General features: G+C 49.6%; 10 protein-coding genes across 12 annotated transcripts; 4 read left to right on the forward strand and 6 right to left on the reverse strand.

Moving 5' to 3' along the window:
* The first annotated feature begins 264 nt into the window (after positions 1–264).
* On the forward strand, positions 265–821 carry H257_06929. 2 transcript variants are annotated; one of them, XM_009832312.1, is made up of 3 exons: positions 265–480; positions 536–673; positions 730–821. In XM_009832312.1, the coding sequence occupies exons 1-3, from the start codon at positions 330–332 to the stop codon at positions 765–767; spliced, it is 327 nt and encodes a 108-aa protein (XP_009830614.1). In that variant the 5' UTR covers positions 265–329; the 3' UTR covers positions 768–821. The 2 variants fall into 2 exon arrangements, with proteins under 2 accessions (XP_009830614.1, XP_009830615.1); XM_009832313.1 differs by having other exon boundaries at positions 536–821.
* A 690-nt stretch (positions 822–1,511) lies between these two features.
* Positions 1,512–1,845, reverse strand: H257_06930 (hypothetical protein; the record flags this gene model as incomplete). The annotated part of the gene is made up of 2 exons (XM_009832314.1): positions 1,512–1,607; positions 1,720–1,845. The coding sequence occupies 2 exons, from the start codon at positions 1,843–1,845 to the stop codon at positions 1,512–1,514; spliced, it is 222 nt and encodes a 73-aa protein (XP_009830616.1).
* Positions 1,846–1,912: 67 nt separating this feature from the next.
* On the forward strand, positions 1,913–2,552 carry H257_06931 (hypothetical protein). Its single transcript, XM_009832315.1, has 4 exons — positions 1,913–2,009; positions 2,076–2,171; positions 2,244–2,351; positions 2,408–2,552. The coding sequence occupies exons 1-4, from the start codon at positions 1,965–1,967 to the stop codon at positions 2,534–2,536; spliced, it is 378 nt and encodes a 125-aa protein (XP_009830617.1). The 5' UTR covers positions 1,913–1,964; the 3' UTR covers positions 2,537–2,552.
* Positions 2,553–2,574: 22 nt separating this feature from the next.
* H257_06932 (hypothetical protein) lies at positions 2,575–3,192 on the reverse strand. Its single transcript, XM_009832316.1, has 2 exons — positions 2,953–3,192; positions 2,575–2,893 (listed from the first exon to the last, which is right to left on the reverse strand). The coding sequence occupies exons 1-2, from the start codon at positions 3,139–3,141 to the stop codon at positions 2,630–2,632; spliced, it is 453 nt and encodes a 150-aa protein (XP_009830618.1). The 5' UTR covers positions 3,142–3,192; the 3' UTR covers positions 2,575–2,629.
* Positions 3,193–3,490: 298 nt separating this feature from the next.
* On the reverse strand, positions 3,491–6,823 carry H257_06933 (hypothetical protein). Its single transcript, XM_009832317.1, has 9 exons — positions 6,319–6,823; positions 6,110–6,271; positions 5,921–6,032; positions 5,692–5,859; positions 5,509–5,635; positions 5,216–5,394; positions 4,507–4,779; positions 4,150–4,434; positions 3,491–4,069 (listed from the first exon to the last, which is right to left on the reverse strand). The coding sequence occupies exons 1-9, from the start codon at positions 6,761–6,763 to the stop codon at positions 3,604–3,606; spliced, it is 2,217 nt and encodes a 738-aa protein (XP_009830619.1). The 5' UTR covers positions 6,764–6,823; the 3' UTR covers positions 3,491–3,603.
* Positions 6,824–7,101: 278 nt separating this feature from the next.
* On the reverse strand, positions 7,102–7,506 carry H257_06934 (hypothetical protein). The gene has a single exon (XM_009832318.1). It carries the CDS (start codon positions 7,472–7,474, stop codon positions 7,121–7,123), a length of 354 nt encoding a protein of 117 aa, XP_009830620.1. The 5' UTR covers positions 7,475–7,506; the 3' UTR covers positions 7,102–7,120.
* Positions 7,507–7,529: 23 nt separating this feature from the next.
* On the forward strand, positions 7,530–8,003 carry H257_06935 (hypothetical protein). The gene has a single exon (XM_009832319.1). It carries the CDS (start codon positions 7,547–7,549, stop codon positions 7,973–7,975), a length of 429 nt encoding a protein of 142 aa, XP_009830621.1. The 5' UTR covers positions 7,530–7,546; the 3' UTR covers positions 7,976–8,003.
* A 654-nt stretch (positions 8,004–8,657) lies between these two features.
* On the forward strand, positions 8,658–9,470 carry H257_06936 (hypothetical protein). Its single transcript, XM_009832320.1, has 3 exons — positions 8,658–8,931; positions 8,989–9,044; positions 9,127–9,470. Exons 1-3 carry the CDS (start codon positions 8,688–8,690, stop codon positions 9,406–9,408), a joined length of 582 nt encoding a protein of 193 aa, XP_009830622.1. The 5' UTR covers positions 8,658–8,687; the 3' UTR covers positions 9,409–9,470.
* Positions 9,471–9,503: 33 nt separating this feature from the next.
* Positions 9,504–13,686, reverse strand: H257_06937. Of its 2 annotated transcripts, XM_009832321.1 has the most exons (13): positions 13,238–13,686; positions 13,093–13,174; positions 12,786–13,045; positions 12,096–12,257; positions 11,824–12,044; positions 11,204–11,285; positions 10,988–11,131; positions 10,787–10,936; positions 10,606–10,734; positions 10,480–10,548; positions 10,342–10,410; positions 10,109–10,221; positions 9,504–9,880 (listed from the first exon to the last, which is right to left on the reverse strand). In XM_009832321.1, the coding sequence occupies exons 1-13, from the start codon at positions 13,640–13,642 to the stop codon at positions 9,622–9,624; spliced, it is 2,145 nt and encodes a 714-aa protein (XP_009830623.1). In that variant the 5' UTR covers positions 13,643–13,686; the 3' UTR covers positions 9,504–9,621. The 2 variants fall into 2 exon arrangements, with proteins under 2 accessions (XP_009830623.1, XP_009830624.1); XM_009832322.1 differs by lacking the exon at positions 9,504–9,880 and having other exon boundaries at positions 10,016–10,221.
* A 1,158-nt stretch (positions 13,687–14,844) lies between these two features.
* Positions 14,845–15,762, reverse strand: H257_06938 (hypothetical protein; the record flags this gene model as incomplete). The annotated part of the gene is made up of 4 exons (XM_009832323.1): positions 14,845–14,898; positions 14,957–15,367; positions 15,424–15,506; positions 15,558–15,762. 4 exons carry the CDS (start codon positions 15,760–15,762, stop codon positions 14,845–14,847), a joined length of 753 nt encoding a protein of 250 aa, XP_009830625.1.
* Positions 15,763–17,705: the final 1,943 nt, after the last annotated feature.

A 17,705-nucleotide genomic window follows, 5' to 3' on the forward strand; every position in this document is an offset into this window, starting at 1 on the left:
GCAATCAACTTCAACTACTAGGATTGTTCCCATCATTTTGCCGTGAGGTCAAAGCATCGCCTTGGAAATTGCCCAATTTTAGCTTCCCCAGTTCATTTCTGTGTCATATTCCTCGGCTATTTTGAACGTTCTGAAATGTATCGTCCGGATGTATTAACCGGATTCCCTGCCACCTCCGTCCTCGAACTGTAGGCCCTTTTACCAAAAGCGGAATACAATTACCTTGATATTTGTATGATGGTCTCCCGAAATTGAAATAATTTGCCTGTCCTCTCCTCAGGAAGTAGCCTGCCATCATCCCATTATCATATCCCCACCTCCGACACACCATGCCTTCCGCCCAAGGATACGCGCTGTGCTGCACGCTTCTGTCGGCATTCGGCATTATCTTCCTCACTTCCGTTGGCCTCATGATTCAAACCCAACCCGAGTACATCAAGTCACTCAATGTCACGTCGTCAGCGCCAGTGTATGAAGGAGGTTTGTTGCATCTCCCAGCTCAGTGGCGACGCTAACCTGGGACTTTGCTTTGTAGCGGCCTTGTATGCGGTGTGTCTAGTGGCGTCCATTGCCGTGTTGTACTTGAAGGCAGGCCCTGTTGTGGAAAAGTACCCCAACGTGCCGTTGAGCGAACAAATCGACGGAGTGACGAACGAAAAGACCCCGCTCTTGAGTAGGTAATCCTCGCGTGTCTGCCGTGTGTGTGTGCCGACATGGACCTACTCGTAGCCGAGGATGACGAGGAGGACCTGCACGGCCATTCCTAAGTCATCGAACACACCAACGCTTATAAACTCTCCTAACACACTCGATTCATTCCATTTCATGGGGCGTGCATGTGGGTGGTGGTGTCATGGAGGCTTACATCGTGCACTGATTAGAGTCTCCTAGAAGTACTCACGAGTGTTCATTGGACTGTTGACATATGTGGCTCACGGTACATCACACTCAAATGTACTACTTAAAGCGGTAGTCTAATTGTAAGTACTACAGTCAGATGCAGTGCCAGTTCTAGATCTACACGACATGCATAGGCTTGGCTTTATAGGAGCAGCCGAGTCAGTCCAATCTGCAGCAAGCCCATGTCATGTACTACTAGTAGTATACTACAGTGTAGGTTGGCTACATGCCAGTAACTTCCACACCACACTGAACCTACTGGCAGGAGGCCTACGATGGTACGTACTGCGTTCGGATAGTGACCACTCGATCGCCCAGCAGCACACTGTACACTGTCCAGCCACTGCATTCATGATCTAACTCTCATGGACTCTCTAAAATAAACGCCACCGCAACAATGCCAAGGGAGGGTTGGGTCAGTTACCTGGAAAACCAATGACGAAGGCCTCGTCTGAACCTTTGCAGGGTGGCTACTAATTACACCCGTCGACGCCAGCACGACCACAGTTCCATTTCCGACCGATGATGTACAGAGTACCAAACGCAGTGATAACATGGTTCATTTGCCAGTGTTGCCTGTATGGTATCTTATCGACACAGTACGCATAGTATCACACCGTGAGGTAGTACGTTCCGAGACCGAGCGACGTGGTGATGGCCAAGACAGCGTTGGCCGTGACATATGCATCGATGAGGAACATGGCGGACTACAGCGCGTAGAAGAAGGACGGTAGGGTTAGCAGCGACAGCGTACGTATGTTTGGCCTGTCACATGCGACGGATGTCGGCGAGAGGCGCAACGAGGATACTCGAGCCCACGGCAGCGTACGGAATCATGGCTTCGGACATGGCCATCGCGAGGTGGGCATGCGACGTCCAGTCCACTGATGGCAGCGCGACAAGTCGACAGGGGGGATGCATCGACGCGTAGAAGTTCGTCGGCATGAGGCAACCCTTCAAAACAAGGGATGGCGACGATTCTGTAACCGTCGCGGTTTCATCTTGACAGCCTAAACAGCACGTGACCGTTGCATCCAGAGTGTGACACATCGGCGAACAACTAAATGTCATCGGCGTACAAGGAAAAGGAGTTTTCGGCGTTGACGCTGGTACGTACGCTGGCTGATCTGCTTTACATTGACAAGCGGGAAGTCCATCACGGTGCGCGGTGATAGAAAGCCGGCGAGATTCAAGTCGAAGTGTTTGTGGCCGGAGATGGCGTCAACTACCCCAAAAAAGGGCAAACCGTCGTGGTGCATTACACTGCCTATGTACGCAATGAACCAATCGTCCGTCTGTCCATTATGTGACACTGTGACGACGACGGACATGTTGACATGTAGCTGCAAGACGGCAAGAAATTTGACTCGTCGCGGGATCGAGACAAACCGTTCAAGTTCAAACTCGGCGCGGAACAAGTGATCCCAGGGCTAGACGAAGGCATCGAGCGAGTAAACATGCCCAAAATGCATCAACGTTTCCATGGACAAATTGCATTTATACGTAGCTTTGCATGAAAGAACGCGCGAAAGTGTACATCCCGTCCGACAAAGCATACGGCAAGAAGGGGTTCCCAGGGCTCGTACCGCCCAACACGAACCTTGTGTTTGACATTGAGCTGATCACGTTCAAATAATATATATTCTTCAAAGTATATGTTTACCGGTATTTACATGCAAAACACATATGTTTTCCTTGTCCAGTTAGTTGCACATGCAAGCTATTCGTATTAAGAATTGGTGGTGGGGCTATGACGTTGCTGCCCCCCCCTGCTCGGGGGGCTCGTGGTGGTGCTGCCGTTCGGGGAGAACGACGCGAGCAACGCCGCCTTGTGTTTGCGAAACGTTTTGTGCCGTTTGGCCTGGTCCTCGCGCTGGCGAATCTTGGCTTGGATCGAGGTCACGCTGTGGACGTGTATGGCCGATGTGCGCTCCAACGATTGGTTCTCGTTGTCCATGTCTCGTTGCATGGTCTCAACCAGCGCCAGTGGAACCTATCATAACCATCCAAACGATGATGGGCCAGGGGGAGGCGAGGCGGGGCGTGGTGTACCTCGAGGGGGCGCGCCATTTCGCTTTGGACGATGGACTTGACCCGCGACGTACGGTCCCTGCACTCGGTGGCGTTCAAGAGCGTGTCCTTTTCCGCCAACTGCTTGCTCTGCTTGAGTGCCCCCTTGATTTGGCTCTGGTTGCACACCTTGCGCCACTGCAAATGTGCCAACCGCTCCTCCAAGTTCATCGCTCGGTCGGTCGAGACCGATGCACTGTCGGTCGATATACACTGAATTGGTCACGCTTTGGGGATGATTGATCCACACCCGTCTATTTATAACCATCACGAGTGTAGCCATGTCGTAGTATTATTATTGTGGAGAATAATTTAAATGTACGTACTTTTATGGAGAATAAATATAATTTCACCATACAATGTTCATACAATTTCTCAAGGGAATTTCTTTCTAATAATACTACGATCATGGCTACAGTCGTAGTATTATTATTGTGGAGAATAATTTAAATTTCACCATACAATGTTCATACAATATGTCAAGGGAGTTAGTTTCTTTCACAGTGAGCACGTGATATATTCTTGGATGTATTTCGTTCTCACGTCGATGCAAGTTGCGCTTTACAATATAACGTTACTGTATAGCCATCGTTATAAATGTAGAGCTACGGTACATATTAAGCGGGGCCCGTCTCAGTCCAGCTCATACATGAGATCATTCGTGAACCGGGGAACTTGCAGGGGTGGCTGCAGCGTCTCGTCTGGCAGCGCTATCGTCGCTGGTGGTTCAGGGGCAGTATTCTTGTGGACGTTGAAAGTCGTGGCTCCACTGGAGTCCGCCGTCACAACCACGGTCGTCTCTGCGACGTTTTCTGCGACAAGGTCAAAGTAGTCGCCGTGGGGGTCGGCCACCGCTAGCACCACCAACAGATTCTCGTCGGCCACTTGCACAAGGCACTTTGCTGGCACGAGGTCGTGTTGGAATGACCGAATGAGCTCAAATTTGTCGCTCGTTTCTCCAGAAGTTGCAGAGAAAGCCAACACAAACCCACGACTGGTAAACGACGATGTCACAGACGCTTGGTCTACGTTGGCCACGTCCACCAATATCGAAAACATGTCGCTCGATACACGGTGGACTCGGATCGATGGCACCTTCCTACTGAATAAATTAGTGTGTTTTTGATATTTCAATCACCACGGGGTTTATGTAAATAAATATATATATATATAACGTACGGCGGAGGCGCTGCCTTGCGGCATATGATGGCTAGATTTTGGGTGGCCACTTCCACTGTCCAGTCCAGCACTGCCGCACAATTCTCGCCACCTTGTTGTTGCTGCTTGAGATGATCTAATCGATACTCAAACCACGTCGAACCAGCTTGGAAGCGAAACAGCGTCGCAGAGCCATCGTCGACACTGGATAACGTTGTCGCATTGATGTGGGCCACGGGCACCACGTGCGAGATGTGCGTGCGGGTTTCGTGGACACTGGCCCGCTCAACTTGGGTGTACACAATGCTACGGCAAGGTGGGATCAGACTATATATCATTTCATCTATCATTTTATATATCATTTCTAGGGGTTCGTACACGGGTTTATCGTGTCTGGCCATTTGGGCAAACTCACGATATGCGACAAACTCATCGCCTTCGGGGGTTGGGGTTACCCATCGGCTGTGGTCCACCCCGCCGCCACCACGCTGTTGGTCCAATGACGTGGCATCCTCAGCGTCATTCATTTGATTGGGCGGGTTCTCGTCATCGGCAGACTGTACTTTGTCCATGTGGTCTTCCCGAGTAGTAGTAGTAGTACTAGTAGTAGTACTAGTTGGTTGCTCGGCAAGTACGTCGATGTCGGAGCGACTACAACAGATCAAGTCACAACCACGTAGTTTGTTTCAAAGGTTTATTTGGAATATTGGGAATTAATTCGCCATAAACAATTCCAAAATTCGCGCGATTTGTCCATATTGAATCATCACGCTGGAGTTGTGATTGGTTGAATATACTTGTCCTTTCGAGCCAATCAAACACACTCAAAAATGGATTAGTAGCCAATAGCGGCGATAGTTCGTGATTCGATTCGACGAGATTTGGAAATTCGTGTCGAATCCACAATATCTGTATCGCATATTGTGCTTCGAGTGAAATTTCATTGTGTTGTGGCAAAGTGGTTTCTCGTTGGAATTTAAATCGATTTGATTGGCTACCTCAGATGAGCTCAAAATTATTAGCCAATCAAAACCTTCTCAATGCAATTCAACCAATCAGATCGATTGTGGATTCGATGAGTACGTACACTGGAGGTGCCACGACTGGCAATGTCACAATGAGGGTCTTGGTGGCTTTGTCAAATTTGGCTTTCCCGCTGGCTTCGACCACGGAAAACGGCAAGTCAATTGCCAGTGGGGCGTACCCGGCAGCTGTGACGCGGACGGCCGTTGCCGACACGTCCAGATCGATGCCCGCGGCCGACGTCTACGTACGTGATCATATATCGTATGACGTGATCATATATCGTATGACGTGATCATATATCGTATGACGTGATCATGGTATGTCATGGTTGTATATGACGTTGTCAGTGTTTACATGCGTGGGCAACGTCATTCTGACCACGAGATCCCGTGGACGAAACGACTTGGCTTCGCGGGACTCGATGTGGTCCGCCAAATCGAACTGGCCCCGGTGTGTAATCTGGTACGCAATCGACGGCAGTCTAGATATATAAAAAACAACGTAAGAGACGTCTACATCGCCAAGGCGACAACGTACACAGGCGGAGTGGATGAAGGGGGGTGGATGGCGCTGCTGCTGCTGCTGCTGCTGCTGCTGATATCTTGGATCAACGGCGCCTTTGGTTTACTGTGGGTTGTTGGTCCAGACGCCGCATGCGATACGGTTGCAGTGGACATTGTCACAGCTCGAGGTTTGGGTTTGTCTCTACACATGACACACAAGAGTTGAACGAGTTGGGCCATCTAAACGCAGCATTGGCACGAACGACGAGGACGTAGATGGAGCGGCGCGAGATGGCGGCGTCGCAGGTGCAGCGGCGATGCACATCGTCACAGGATTGCCCGACTTGTACGCAATGCCTTTGAGGATGTGGTACTCTACAGCGTTTGTACACAAGTCGTTAAACCAAGAACAGTCTCTGGGGTCGCCGTAAGAAATCAGATAAGACACCTACCTCGATCCACCTTGCTCGGGTCGACGTCCAGAGTGTGGAAGACCTTGTCGACTCCGTCCAGCGCCGTGTTGACCAGCATCTTCATGAACGCGGCGCTCTCCATGGCTCGGGAAATGGTCTGGGGGTGGTAGCACACGTCGAAAGTGGCGATAGCTTTACCGCCTACAACCACTCGATCAAGTCTCATGGTGGAGACGCCATGATCGTACCTTTGTCGGGTTCCAAGCGCTGGGGACCGACGCAGTACGGCAAGTTCCATGATGTGCCGCCGGCCGTCGAAGGCGTCGAGGCCACCCGCGTGCTGGACGGGGGTTGCATTTTGTCAGACGAGCACACGTTGACAAAGATCTTCCGCTGCTTGTACTTGGTTTTGAGCACAAACCCGGGCTTGGGAAGCACGAGCTGCTTGTCCGTGGGCACCTTGTTTTCGTTCTCGAGCTGCCGAAGGTATAATTCCTGCTCGGCGCGGTGGGCAGGGTCCGAAATCTCGTGCATGTATTCGTTCAGCAACGACCGAAAGTCGGGGTCCTTCATGGCCTTGAGGAAGCTCTGCTGCTCCTTCTCCGTCATGTCGAATTTCTCCTTCTGCTTGGGGTCGTCGCATGCCGCGACGAACGCCGCTTCCAGCGGCGACGATGGAGCATCTCCTGCCATCGTCCAAGGATCAATGGCAATAATAATGCTCGAAAGTTTGAACAACCCTTCGCAGCAAATCGTTCGAAATCGGCATTGTGTTTGAAACGTGTTTGAAACGAAATGTCGAACAAAACAATTATCCGGATATTTCAGAAATCATCCGGATATTGCAGAAATTATCCGATCGCTGCTTTCCAGCAATAAGGCATTGAGGCCAGGAATCGACGTCGACATCTACTGGTAACGTTATGCGAAGATGACACGGAACATCGCTCTCGCATGTATCCTAGCATTTAGACACGTCCCTTAATGTAGAATATGGAGGAAGGAGATTGAACCCTCCCACTGTCGGTAGATGACGATATGATGAAAGATTCATTGACGGTCCCGATTTATGGAGGGTTGACTGGATCGCTCTCTTGAGTAGTGTGCGCCACGACCTTGTCCTTGGTGACCACTCCGCGACGCTCGGTGCAGTTCCTCGCGCAGCTCGTTGATGGTTTTGTCCTTTCGTGCGATTTCTGTCTGGGCCGTCGCAAACACCACCGACAGATTTGTCTCGAGGACAGCGTTTTGGTCTGCCAGCTCTTGGTTCAACCGCTGTAGATTGGCTGCATCCTTCTGGAGCTTATCGTATTGCGCTTGGACGACTTGCAGCTCTTTCTTGAGATGGATACTGCTTCGGCCGTCCACCGAAGTGTCGAGGTCGCCATACAGGTCGGCCATCATGCACGGTAAAAGTTGGGAACACAGACATCCGGATAACGGGTTGCATTATGGTGTCCGGATTATTTCGTTGAAATGTTGACACACGGATGCGCTCTGGGCCAAGCTCTGGCCGATGTGTTGGCGGAAATGGAGGCAGAAGGGGAGTCCTTGACGCTGGGTGAGAAGGAAGCGACCATGCAAGTGATGGAAGACATTCTTTTCAGCCACATGCAAGATGCATCGGACTTTTCCGAGACCGCGCCTTCCCGTCGTGGAACCAACACTTCTGGATCCCGCCGTCGAGTGGCCACCGATGTCGGCCTTCACGTGGTAGCCAACGTCGAGGAATACAGTAGCTACATGGAGACGTGGCGAATGCACATGACAGACACGACGATCAAGGTTGAAGGAGACGTGTTGAACCCGACATGTCCAGACATGGATGCCACGTTTCGCCGCATGGAACGGCGGCGGAAAAAGCAGACAAAGCGAAAGCATAATGACGAGGAATATGTCGTTTAAATCTTCAAACTGTTTGTTATCTTTGCCATGCCCATGATATCGTGGTCAATACTCCATAACGAAGGCAACATAACCCTTCGAATCACCTGATGTCGAAGCGTACAGAAACCGAGTTGTAGTAGTGTTTATAAAGACACTGGTGTACCACTACCGGACACTCGTTTGGCCGCGGGAGTACATAGATCCACTGGGTGTTGGAGGATCGTTGCGTTACTTTGGAGTGGCAGTGCGTTGGCTAGCGAGCCACAAGCCCAATCCGATCAGCCCCACGGCCACAATGATGGCACTGACACACCCAATCGTTCGTTTAGTCATATTGCGCTGGTTGATGCTGCTGCCTTCCTTGGTCGGACGCGGGCTGGTGGTTGGTAGCATGACACGGGAATGTGAAGATGGGCAGCAATGCTTAATGCCATCCAAACGCCCCAGGCTAAAGTGCCGTAGAAAGCATCGACATGTGGAAAGTTAATGGCTTGGCGCTCGTAAAACCCGAGGCTAAAGACCACCTTGGGCTAGAATCCACCGCCGTATCATAGGGCTTAGGACATAGCACCATGCATGCGCTACATGACATCGCACTCCCCCCGCTATGCAACCCACTTGTGTCGTGGGGTTCCCTGACGATCTTGTAAAGGGGGGCTGTAACCGCCAATTACAACCTCACGTGGACGCAGTTACATATCTGAAACGGCAGTCCGGAGACCACTCTACCATGCCGCCGCCGACAACGACGACGTACACGAGTGAAAAGGACGTGCGCGCCATGGACATTGGACACATTCAGGACGAAATGATCCGGGAACTGATGTTGTACATTGCCGGCGCCGACTTTCAATCAACGTTCGAAGCGTTCTTCCTCAAGCACGCGCTTCGGTTCAGCGACGACGACGAGCACAAGCTCGAATACACCGACCTGTTTATGCAATTCCAGGACCTCTTTGAAGACTTTATGAAACGTACGAGCTGCTGCCCTTGCGCTCTTCATTTGATAAGCATGTAATGGGTTTGTGTAGAGTTCTACGACAAGCACAGCATCACGGAAGCTGAGTTTGGCAAGCGCTGCCGATCGGTACGTCTTTTGCCAATGCAATCGCAAGCGTTTGGACCTTTGACTTGATCATCTGGATTGCTTGTGTGGCTGGTGTAAGTAGGCGGTCAAGAACGACCAAAAGGCCAGCGAGTACCTCGAGGTGGTGCTGGCATCGATGGACTACCAAGCATTTTTCAACCTGATGAAGTTTATGCGTCGACGGGCTAAGGCCGAGCCTAAGCCAGCCGCCAAGCGCAAAATCAGCAGCAGCTCGACCAAGGAGTCTGAAGGGGACGAGAAGCGAGTGGACGAAGTCGACGAGGAAGCAACGGGGGATGAAGGGAAGGCGTTCTTTCAGGATGACGACGACGACGAGAGTGCGAAGGAATCCAAGCGGAAATAGCCCCGCGACTGCATATGATGGTGTAATGTATGGATGGTTGTTGTACTCTAAATGAGCATGCAATGATGCGGTTTCACGACCCCCCTGTCCCCATAATGGCAACAACCACAGCCGCCGCGAAGTACTAGTTATCGGTACACAAAGCTAGCGTTTGTATTTTCTGATACATGTGATGTGGCTATTTGAATGTGCAAACTCGAGAGGTAGAGAACCTTATCTCGACTCTTCCCGACCGGTCTTGACAATGTAAAACAGCGCGTGGATGTTGTTGGCTTTGATGGCCTTGCGGCAGGCCAGAATGACCGCCGACTTGGGCTGGCCATGGCGCAGACGGGCCGCCAGTTGGATCATGCCGTTCACATCCTTGAGCGCATCCAGCAGCGCCTGGTGGTTGGTCGCGCGCTTGGTGTACTCGCCCAAGAGCTGGTTGTTTAACGTGAACAGCTCGGCGTAATATGACCGCATACTCGCCCTGTTGATGATACACACATTCAAAATCACAACAAAAGGTCATTCGTCAACAGAGACAATACATATATAAATATATATATTGCATATATATTATTATTAAATATACATGATGAATGATAGGAATTGGGATGAGTGCATATGTATTATATATATATATACTCGTATTAAATACTATATATGATGAATGCTAGGAATTTTGAAATGGGGGCAAGTATATATATTTGCATACATGTCGTGGAGGATGCGTGCGTCTTCGGCACGAATGACCAAGTGTTTGAGCTGATTCGAATCGTCGGCCATATCTCCGGTCAACTTAAGGCGAATGCTGTTGTAGTCGTCCACCTACTCCATCGTTATATGATTATGAACAACCATTTGTTTATTCCGGCGTTGCTGTAAACGACTCGTTCGTTTCGCAGCAACACCCATCCATAGTTAATAATAAATAGGAAAAGTCGTTACCCGCACAAGTAGTTCTCGAAAGTCGGCCAATTGCTCTGGGAATTCGGCCACAGACTCGAGGTCGTCAATCTAAACAAATGTATCGAACAATCAAGATCATGCGTATCAGACGGCGTTCCGAACAGCAAACCGACGTACTTGCAGTGCCCGACACATGTCTTGAATCATTTCAGCAGCCACAGACATGTCTTCGACTCGGATTTCCATCTAACACGTGTATATATATATATATATGAACGTTGCTTGCATTCGTTGCTTGCATACGTCGGTGGCCGTCGTGGAAATCGACAGCAACGAATTGTCGCCGACATTTTTAAAGTACAAGTCCACGTCCGTTTCAGACACGCGCAGGACGTCCGTTTGCAAAAACGACGCCTTGACCCACGCTGTAAACTAAACAGATGGGGATGTTTGAAACGCGTAGCAAACGTTTCGTACGTTGTACTTGTTGCATGCGAATCGGTCTTTTAAACTTGACGCACCCCGATGGCCGGACCGGCGGCGCCGCTTTGAGCGGGAAAAAGTCGGCGAATTTGGGCAGTGCAAACGTTTCTTCGAACACGTGGAACACGTTGCCGTTGCCGCGATTGCCCACCTACGTATGATGACGTGATCGTTCAAACAGGTTGAGACGTGATCACGTCACCAGCACGCGAAAGTGCAATGTCGCGGCGACGTTCTTCTTGAGCGTGGGCAGCTGCACCGTCGCTTTGGGGGCTGGTGTCGCGGGTCGAATCACGAGCGACTCGCCGTCGAAAATGCCGGCGTCGTAGTCAAAGATAACAATCATCTACATCACGTGAATATGATGTGATCACGTCATCTACTATTATGGCAAGAAGTATGATAACGTCACGATGACCTTGATCACACTCTCGTTTTCCGTGGACACGGTGAGCTCGACGTTTTCATGCGAGATGGTCGTCGACGCCGTAATCGCAATCCTACACACATAGGTCCGTCAGACTAGCTATAATGTAGCTCCGTTGTAAAATCCCATCTATATATATTGTGTGATATTCGCTATAAACTTGCAAACATCGCGTGGTTTGTCTAATCAATATTGAATCAACACGCTGGAGTTGTGATTGGTTGAATATACTTGTCCTTTCTACTAGAGCCAATCAAATCCACTCAAAAATGGATTAGTAGCTAGTCGCGTCGATTCGTGATACGATTCACCAAATCAGATTCGATTCGATGGGGTCTGGATATATATATATATATAGACTTCACTATCGGAGTGTTGATCTTGTTTCGTAAATGGGTAAATATGTGTATAAATATATATATATATCTGTACCGAATCCACAATATGGATATGTATATCCTGAAATGCGCTAGCGATTTGCGGTGTTACGTATATACTTAACTACTAGCCATCATAGCAACTAACACGATGTAAGCAAATATAGTTTGACCAGAGTAGACACACACACTCGGTTGAACCCATACAAATCAAGTTTGATTAGGTGGTCGTACTTGGTAGTGGTGGCGACGCGCACGTTGGTGCCTTTGGTGGTTTTCAAACTAGCGTTTTCGTACGCTTTGAGCTGGCCCACAAGCCCCGCCTTGGCCTTGATCAGTGCCTGGACCTCCTTCTCTTCGGCCGAGATCTCGTCCGCGAGCAGCGACGTGGCCGCGCCGCCTCCATCTTTGGATGTTCCATCGGGCGCATTGCCTTCAAACAAATACCCCCGAACCTACATCAAATATAGGAATGTCATATACCCTTTCACAGGTGTATGATGTACTTCGCCATCCGTGGCACAGCAAAGGACTTCGGCGTTGCCTCTCAAGCGATAGTCCGACGTGAGCACGGCCGCGATGGGCGACGCAAAGTGATCGCGATACACGGCCGCGCCATTCGCAATGCTTCGCGCCTCCACCTTGCCATTGTTCCACCCGATCACAATCTACCACCAAATCGTCGTACATATCGTGATTGCCTCGTTGAACGATCATCGGTATATGTATATATATCATTGTTGTAATCAATTCATTAGTATATCAGAATACTACCAAGTATACTATATTTGATGCAAATTCAAATATAGTGCCATGGATCTCACACCACCACCACGATTTGAACATCTTGGATATCAGCAGTGAAACCATGCGATGTTTGATATCGTAGGTAGAACACATTAGAACCACCGAACTCTTTGATTTATACGGCAAAACTCTCTTAATTTGGACACCTCTTCACATTCCTGAAGGATAGCAATAGCTTTCATATATAACCAATACTACTACTACTGCCTCTGACATCCTGGCAACAGGCACTCTTTACTGGCAATCCACATTAGTATGTAGTACCACCACACTGTATGTGGTAGTAGCAGCACACATCAGAACCACAAGTGTATATATCATTCTAATCGTAACAACGCCAACCACATATATGCAAAAAGACTCGAACGCACACAACAGCAGCATCGTACCTCGAGCTCGCCGTCGCCGTTGATGTCGAACGCGGTGATGGACGTCGGGATGTTCTTGGACTTGACGCGCCACACGCGGTGGCTGTTCTTGTACACGCCGACGGTGCCGTTGTCCAGCGCGTACCCAAACAAGTGCCTTTGAATGGACGTCAAGTCGACGATCCTCCCCGTTTCGCTGCATTCGCACACGACGTCTTCAGCTTGGAATGCTCGGATTTCGTAGTCGTCCGAGCCGACCACGAGCTCCTCGTTGCCACGACCTATGACGTACATGACGTTATCACTTTGGATGAATCGACACACACACCGGAGACGTCACAAAGAGCCAGCGCTGTCACGTTATCCCCCGTGACCGTCCAAAACGTTTCGTTGCCTTCGCGATCGAATCCCTACGTCAACGATGATCGACATCAAGAAAGCTCACGAATGGATGGCGTTATCTCCGCTCGTACCTGAATGGAACAGTTGCCGCCAACCATGACCATCCTCGACGGGATGTTGGGCAGCGTCCCAAACAGCATCGTGTTGACGCCGTCCGGGACGTCCTTGTAGAACGCGTCCGAGTTCTTCTCGACGTTGTACCCGAGGATGTTGGCATGGGTGCCCACGATGAGCGTGTCGCCGGCGTCCTGATCGCGAAATTTGCCCACGCACAGCGCCGACACGTCTCGATTGATGTTGAGGAAGCGCACGGCTTGCGCGGCGTCGTCTTCGTTCTTGTCGTGGGGGTTGTGGAGGAACACTTTGCCACTCGACGTGCCACACGTCAACGACGGATGTGTGCCGTCATACTTGCCCACCTTGGCCAGACGATCCAAGATGGCATGGTGCATATGCAGCTTGAACGACGGCAGCATGGTGGTGAACCAGGCAATCGTCCAAAAAGATCGCGACGGTTCGATACAACTTATTCGAGTTTTGTTTTAACGACATAGAAACACCAAGGTATTTTAATCATGAATATTGTGTTAATTCGGCTGCTATAAATACTACTACAGTACCTCTGTCCCACTTCGCATGTCGTGGTTTTTTACTTTCGGTTTTAAAATTCCAGCAAAAATCGTACAGAGTTGTAATTGGTAGAAATGGAATGCTCTGAGCGTTATGAGTCGACGATGGCCAAATTCAGGACATTCCGTTCCGAAATACGCAAAATATCCTTGTTTTACTATCTCATGGTTTTTTATTTTGTTTCATTTGAATAAAGTATGGTATGTACACAGTACAGGACATTGAAGTTCGACACCTACGGCATGAGGTAGTCGTGGACAACGACTTCCTCAAGATGAGGAACTTGTTGCAAGACACCAGTCGTGCCAACACTAGCTTGACATCACAAAGCTTCTGTATGTCCTGGCGATAAAATCTGAGCACTCATACACGGCGTCTGCCTACAGACTGTAGATGCCCCAATAATGGACCGGCGGGATGCAGTCCATGGAATGGTAAACAGTTTTGTCCAATTAACATAGGTCTAGCGTCGTTTTGGCCAATGGAATAAAATCACGACACTTGAACTGGGATTATTGATATTTGAAACCAGGCATTGGAAGTGGGACAGAGGTAGTATTATACTTCAAGTACTAAATATGTAGTAACTTACTAACAGTAAGCTTAGTACTACTGTACTCTGTCCCAAATTTCCTCCGCGTTTCGGTACGCGTTCAGACGCAAAATCATTTTTATTACGAGATAGTATTTAAATTTGCCCTAAATCAGACAATTGTACTTCGTGCAGCGACAACTGTCTCATTTGAGCATGCAAGTTGACGAGGTAGTTGACCCAAGCGTCTCAAACGAGCTTTCCCGATATGAGGGATGGAATAGTCGTTCCCACCAGCACAAAGCATTATCTGCTCCATGCATAACATCCACGAGTAGAATACGTTATCTAATGTTTCTACGTTGAGCTCAACAAATGCAGCTTTGACATTGCATATAAGCTCATCCGGTGTTCGGGCCACCAACGTTTGCTGCAATGACTGAATCGCAGTGAAAAAACCCAAATCTAACAGGTTTAGGTCCGGACTTCGGGGCGGCTGGCACTCAATAACTAAGCTCAATGCCCCTTGTGGCCAAAGTACACCAGGCGCCACGTGCGCAAGAGCGTTGTCTTGTTGGAGTCTGATACACTTCACACTGCGAGGCCATTTCGCCACAATCGCAGGCACCAGCTTCGTTAGGAGCATCTCCCGATACGCAGCTCGATAGACACTGACACATTTGGTTTCGAGGGTGCTCGCTGGTCGATTTCTTGATGAGCGCAGGGCAGGAGCTTGGGTAACGAACGGCCAAATGCCCAACTTGCCGTCAAAGTGCTGGTTTCGCTGGCTGTCGTATCGAGGTCGAGCAACCGCGGCTAGAAACATTACTTGGCCGATGAATCGCTTGTTCTGTGTTCGTCGCTCGGGAGCATCTTCGCTCGACGTTAGGTAAAACCCCCGCGCGTCCTTGTCCATACGGAACCATTTCTCGTCAACGTGTATGGTATCGTCGAAGTCGCGGAACTCAAACGCAGATTGAGTTGGATCGCGTTGAGTTACGTTTGACAGGCAAAACTCCAGCCGAGAGCTCATGTGCGCCTGAGTGAGGGCTGGCTTGAGATTCTGGATCGTCTGTCCAGCAGCCCTTCTTGAACGCGACGATGGAGCGTGGATTTAGACATGGATGCGTGGTGCGCGGTGCTGCGTATCGTTTGTCGAAATTGGACGTCCACACCGGCTACGGCGTCCAAAACGTCCTCATTTCTTATCCGTGGACGGCCACAACGACCTTGTCGCTTGTTGTGGAGAGCGTGGATGGATCCATTGTTGTCGTCGTTGTTGTTGACCGTTTGAGCATTCCACATTGCCGTGATGGTGGAGCGATGGCAGCCGTACTTGGTCGCGAGGCGTGTGAACGTGCCGTGTGGTAGCTTGTTGTTTTGGACGGTGGTTCTCAAGTCGACGAGCATGGCCATCTTGGTTCCTGCAGACATGTCTTCATGGCTTGAGCGTGTCATTTGGCAAATGTACGTCGTGTAACCACATTGGATAATTATATTCTGGAGGTTACATTACCTCTATATATTAATGCTTTGGCTGGTGCGGGAGTGTTTGGCCATGCATTATTCAAGTCCGGTGAGTGGTTTAAATTCTGTGATGAGTGACGATTTTATTTTGATAATTTCGGGCACACCATACAAAAAGGATGTAATATAAATACCATTAGGCGCACCGCCGAATTCACCGCTTCTGATTGGTAAAAAAATCGTAGCAATTGAGTAAACGATACAAATTTCGGGGCATGTCCAAGTTGAAACGCGGAGGTAATTTGGGACAGAGTAGTACTTCGTAGTACACCTTTATATTAATATACATCGGGGTGTATTTGACTTTTAACCCTACAGTTAGTTCTATTGTCCTTTTAGGTGCATCCTTTTTCTTATGAAGTACTACACCTATTTTCTATTGAAACAGGTGTAACAGACAAATTTTCAATTGATTTGTTCATGCATCCAATGGATTTGCATTTGCGTCCACGTATTTGGTACGCGATCACTGGAATCGGCACATGCAGCTCGTGTGTCCAATGGATTTGGTACATAAACCATTAAACTCGGCATCCACCCAAACAAACAACCGTCCATCTCTTGGATTTAATGATGAGTGCAATTGAATCGGTAGAATTGATATTTTCGAACATTCTAGAGTATCTATGAGAGATCTTCGCGCGCTTTTCCTCACTTTCTAAAATCGCGCAAAGCAGGCAAGCCATGGACGAACAAGCGCCTCAAACACGGGTAAGAAGTTCACCGACCTCTCATGCTTACTGTATTGCTAGCCACTGCGGCGCACGTACAAGCGGATCCCCACGTCAGCGAAGCGCCGCATCGTGAACGCATTTGACAATGCGAAAGACTGGAAGACAGTCGCCGTAGCTAATGGGGTCAACATCAGCACTGCTCGCAATTGGCTTCATTTGGATTCGCTCACGCCGAAGAAACGAGGTAGAACATCTTTTATGTCACTCTAACAGGTCTTGGTTAGGCGGAAACCGACCTAAGGTTTTGACACCGGAGAATATCGATCTCGCGCAGAGTTGGGTCGAGTTCGATGCCCAGATCACGCTTCAAGAGATGAAAGATCGCTTGATGCTTGAGCTGGGCATCAATGTCTCAAAGACAACTCTTCATCGCGAACTGGACAAGCGCGTCTTCACATACAAGACCGTCCACTACGAGCCACTCCAGATGAACGATCCATCGTTCAAGGACAAGCGCGTCGAGTATGTTGTGGCGTTTCGCGAGCTGATGGGTCAAGGAAAGATCCCCATCTGGATTGACGAAACCAACTTCAACTTGTTCACTTGCCGCACCAAGGCACGCTCTCGACGTGGAACACGCGCTGTCGTTGTGCGCGGCGGGACGCAAAAGGGGAAGAATCTCCATGTGATCGGTGCGATGTCGTCTGCCAACTTCTTTTTCTGCACCCACAAGCGTGGGGCGTACAAGCACCAAGACGCCAACCTTTGGCTGCGTGATATGTTGCGTGCGGCGACTCAACACTTTGGACGACTCGACGACATTATCGTTATTGCAGACAATGCTCCTTGTCACTCCCGGTATGAGTGTTGATAGATTTGATTTTAACATACGATTAGGTTGGAGCAGGTTTTTGAAGAGGCGGAGTTCGACAGTGCAACGCTACTGCGTTTGTCTTCGTACTCCCCCATGTTCAACCCGATCGAAAACTTGTGGTCGGAGTTCAAGGCGCATGTGAAGACCCATTTGCGTGAACGCCTTGCTGCCTTTCTGGGGCCTCCCCCAGATGGACTCACCCGAGAAGAATTCCGAATGCAGTACCTCGAGCACGTGGCTCAAGAAGTCATTCAAGGTATGTTATCGTGATGAGCTTGATATCTGACAGATTGATTAGGCAT

The sequence above is a fragment of the Aphanomyces astaci genome (assembly GCF_000520075.1).
Source record: "Aphanomyces astaci strain APO3 unplaced genomic scaffold supercont1.14, whole genome shotgun sequence".
Lineage (NCBI taxonomy): Eukaryota > Oomycota > Saprolegniomycetes > Saprolegniales > Verrucalvaceae > Aphanomyces > Aphanomyces astaci.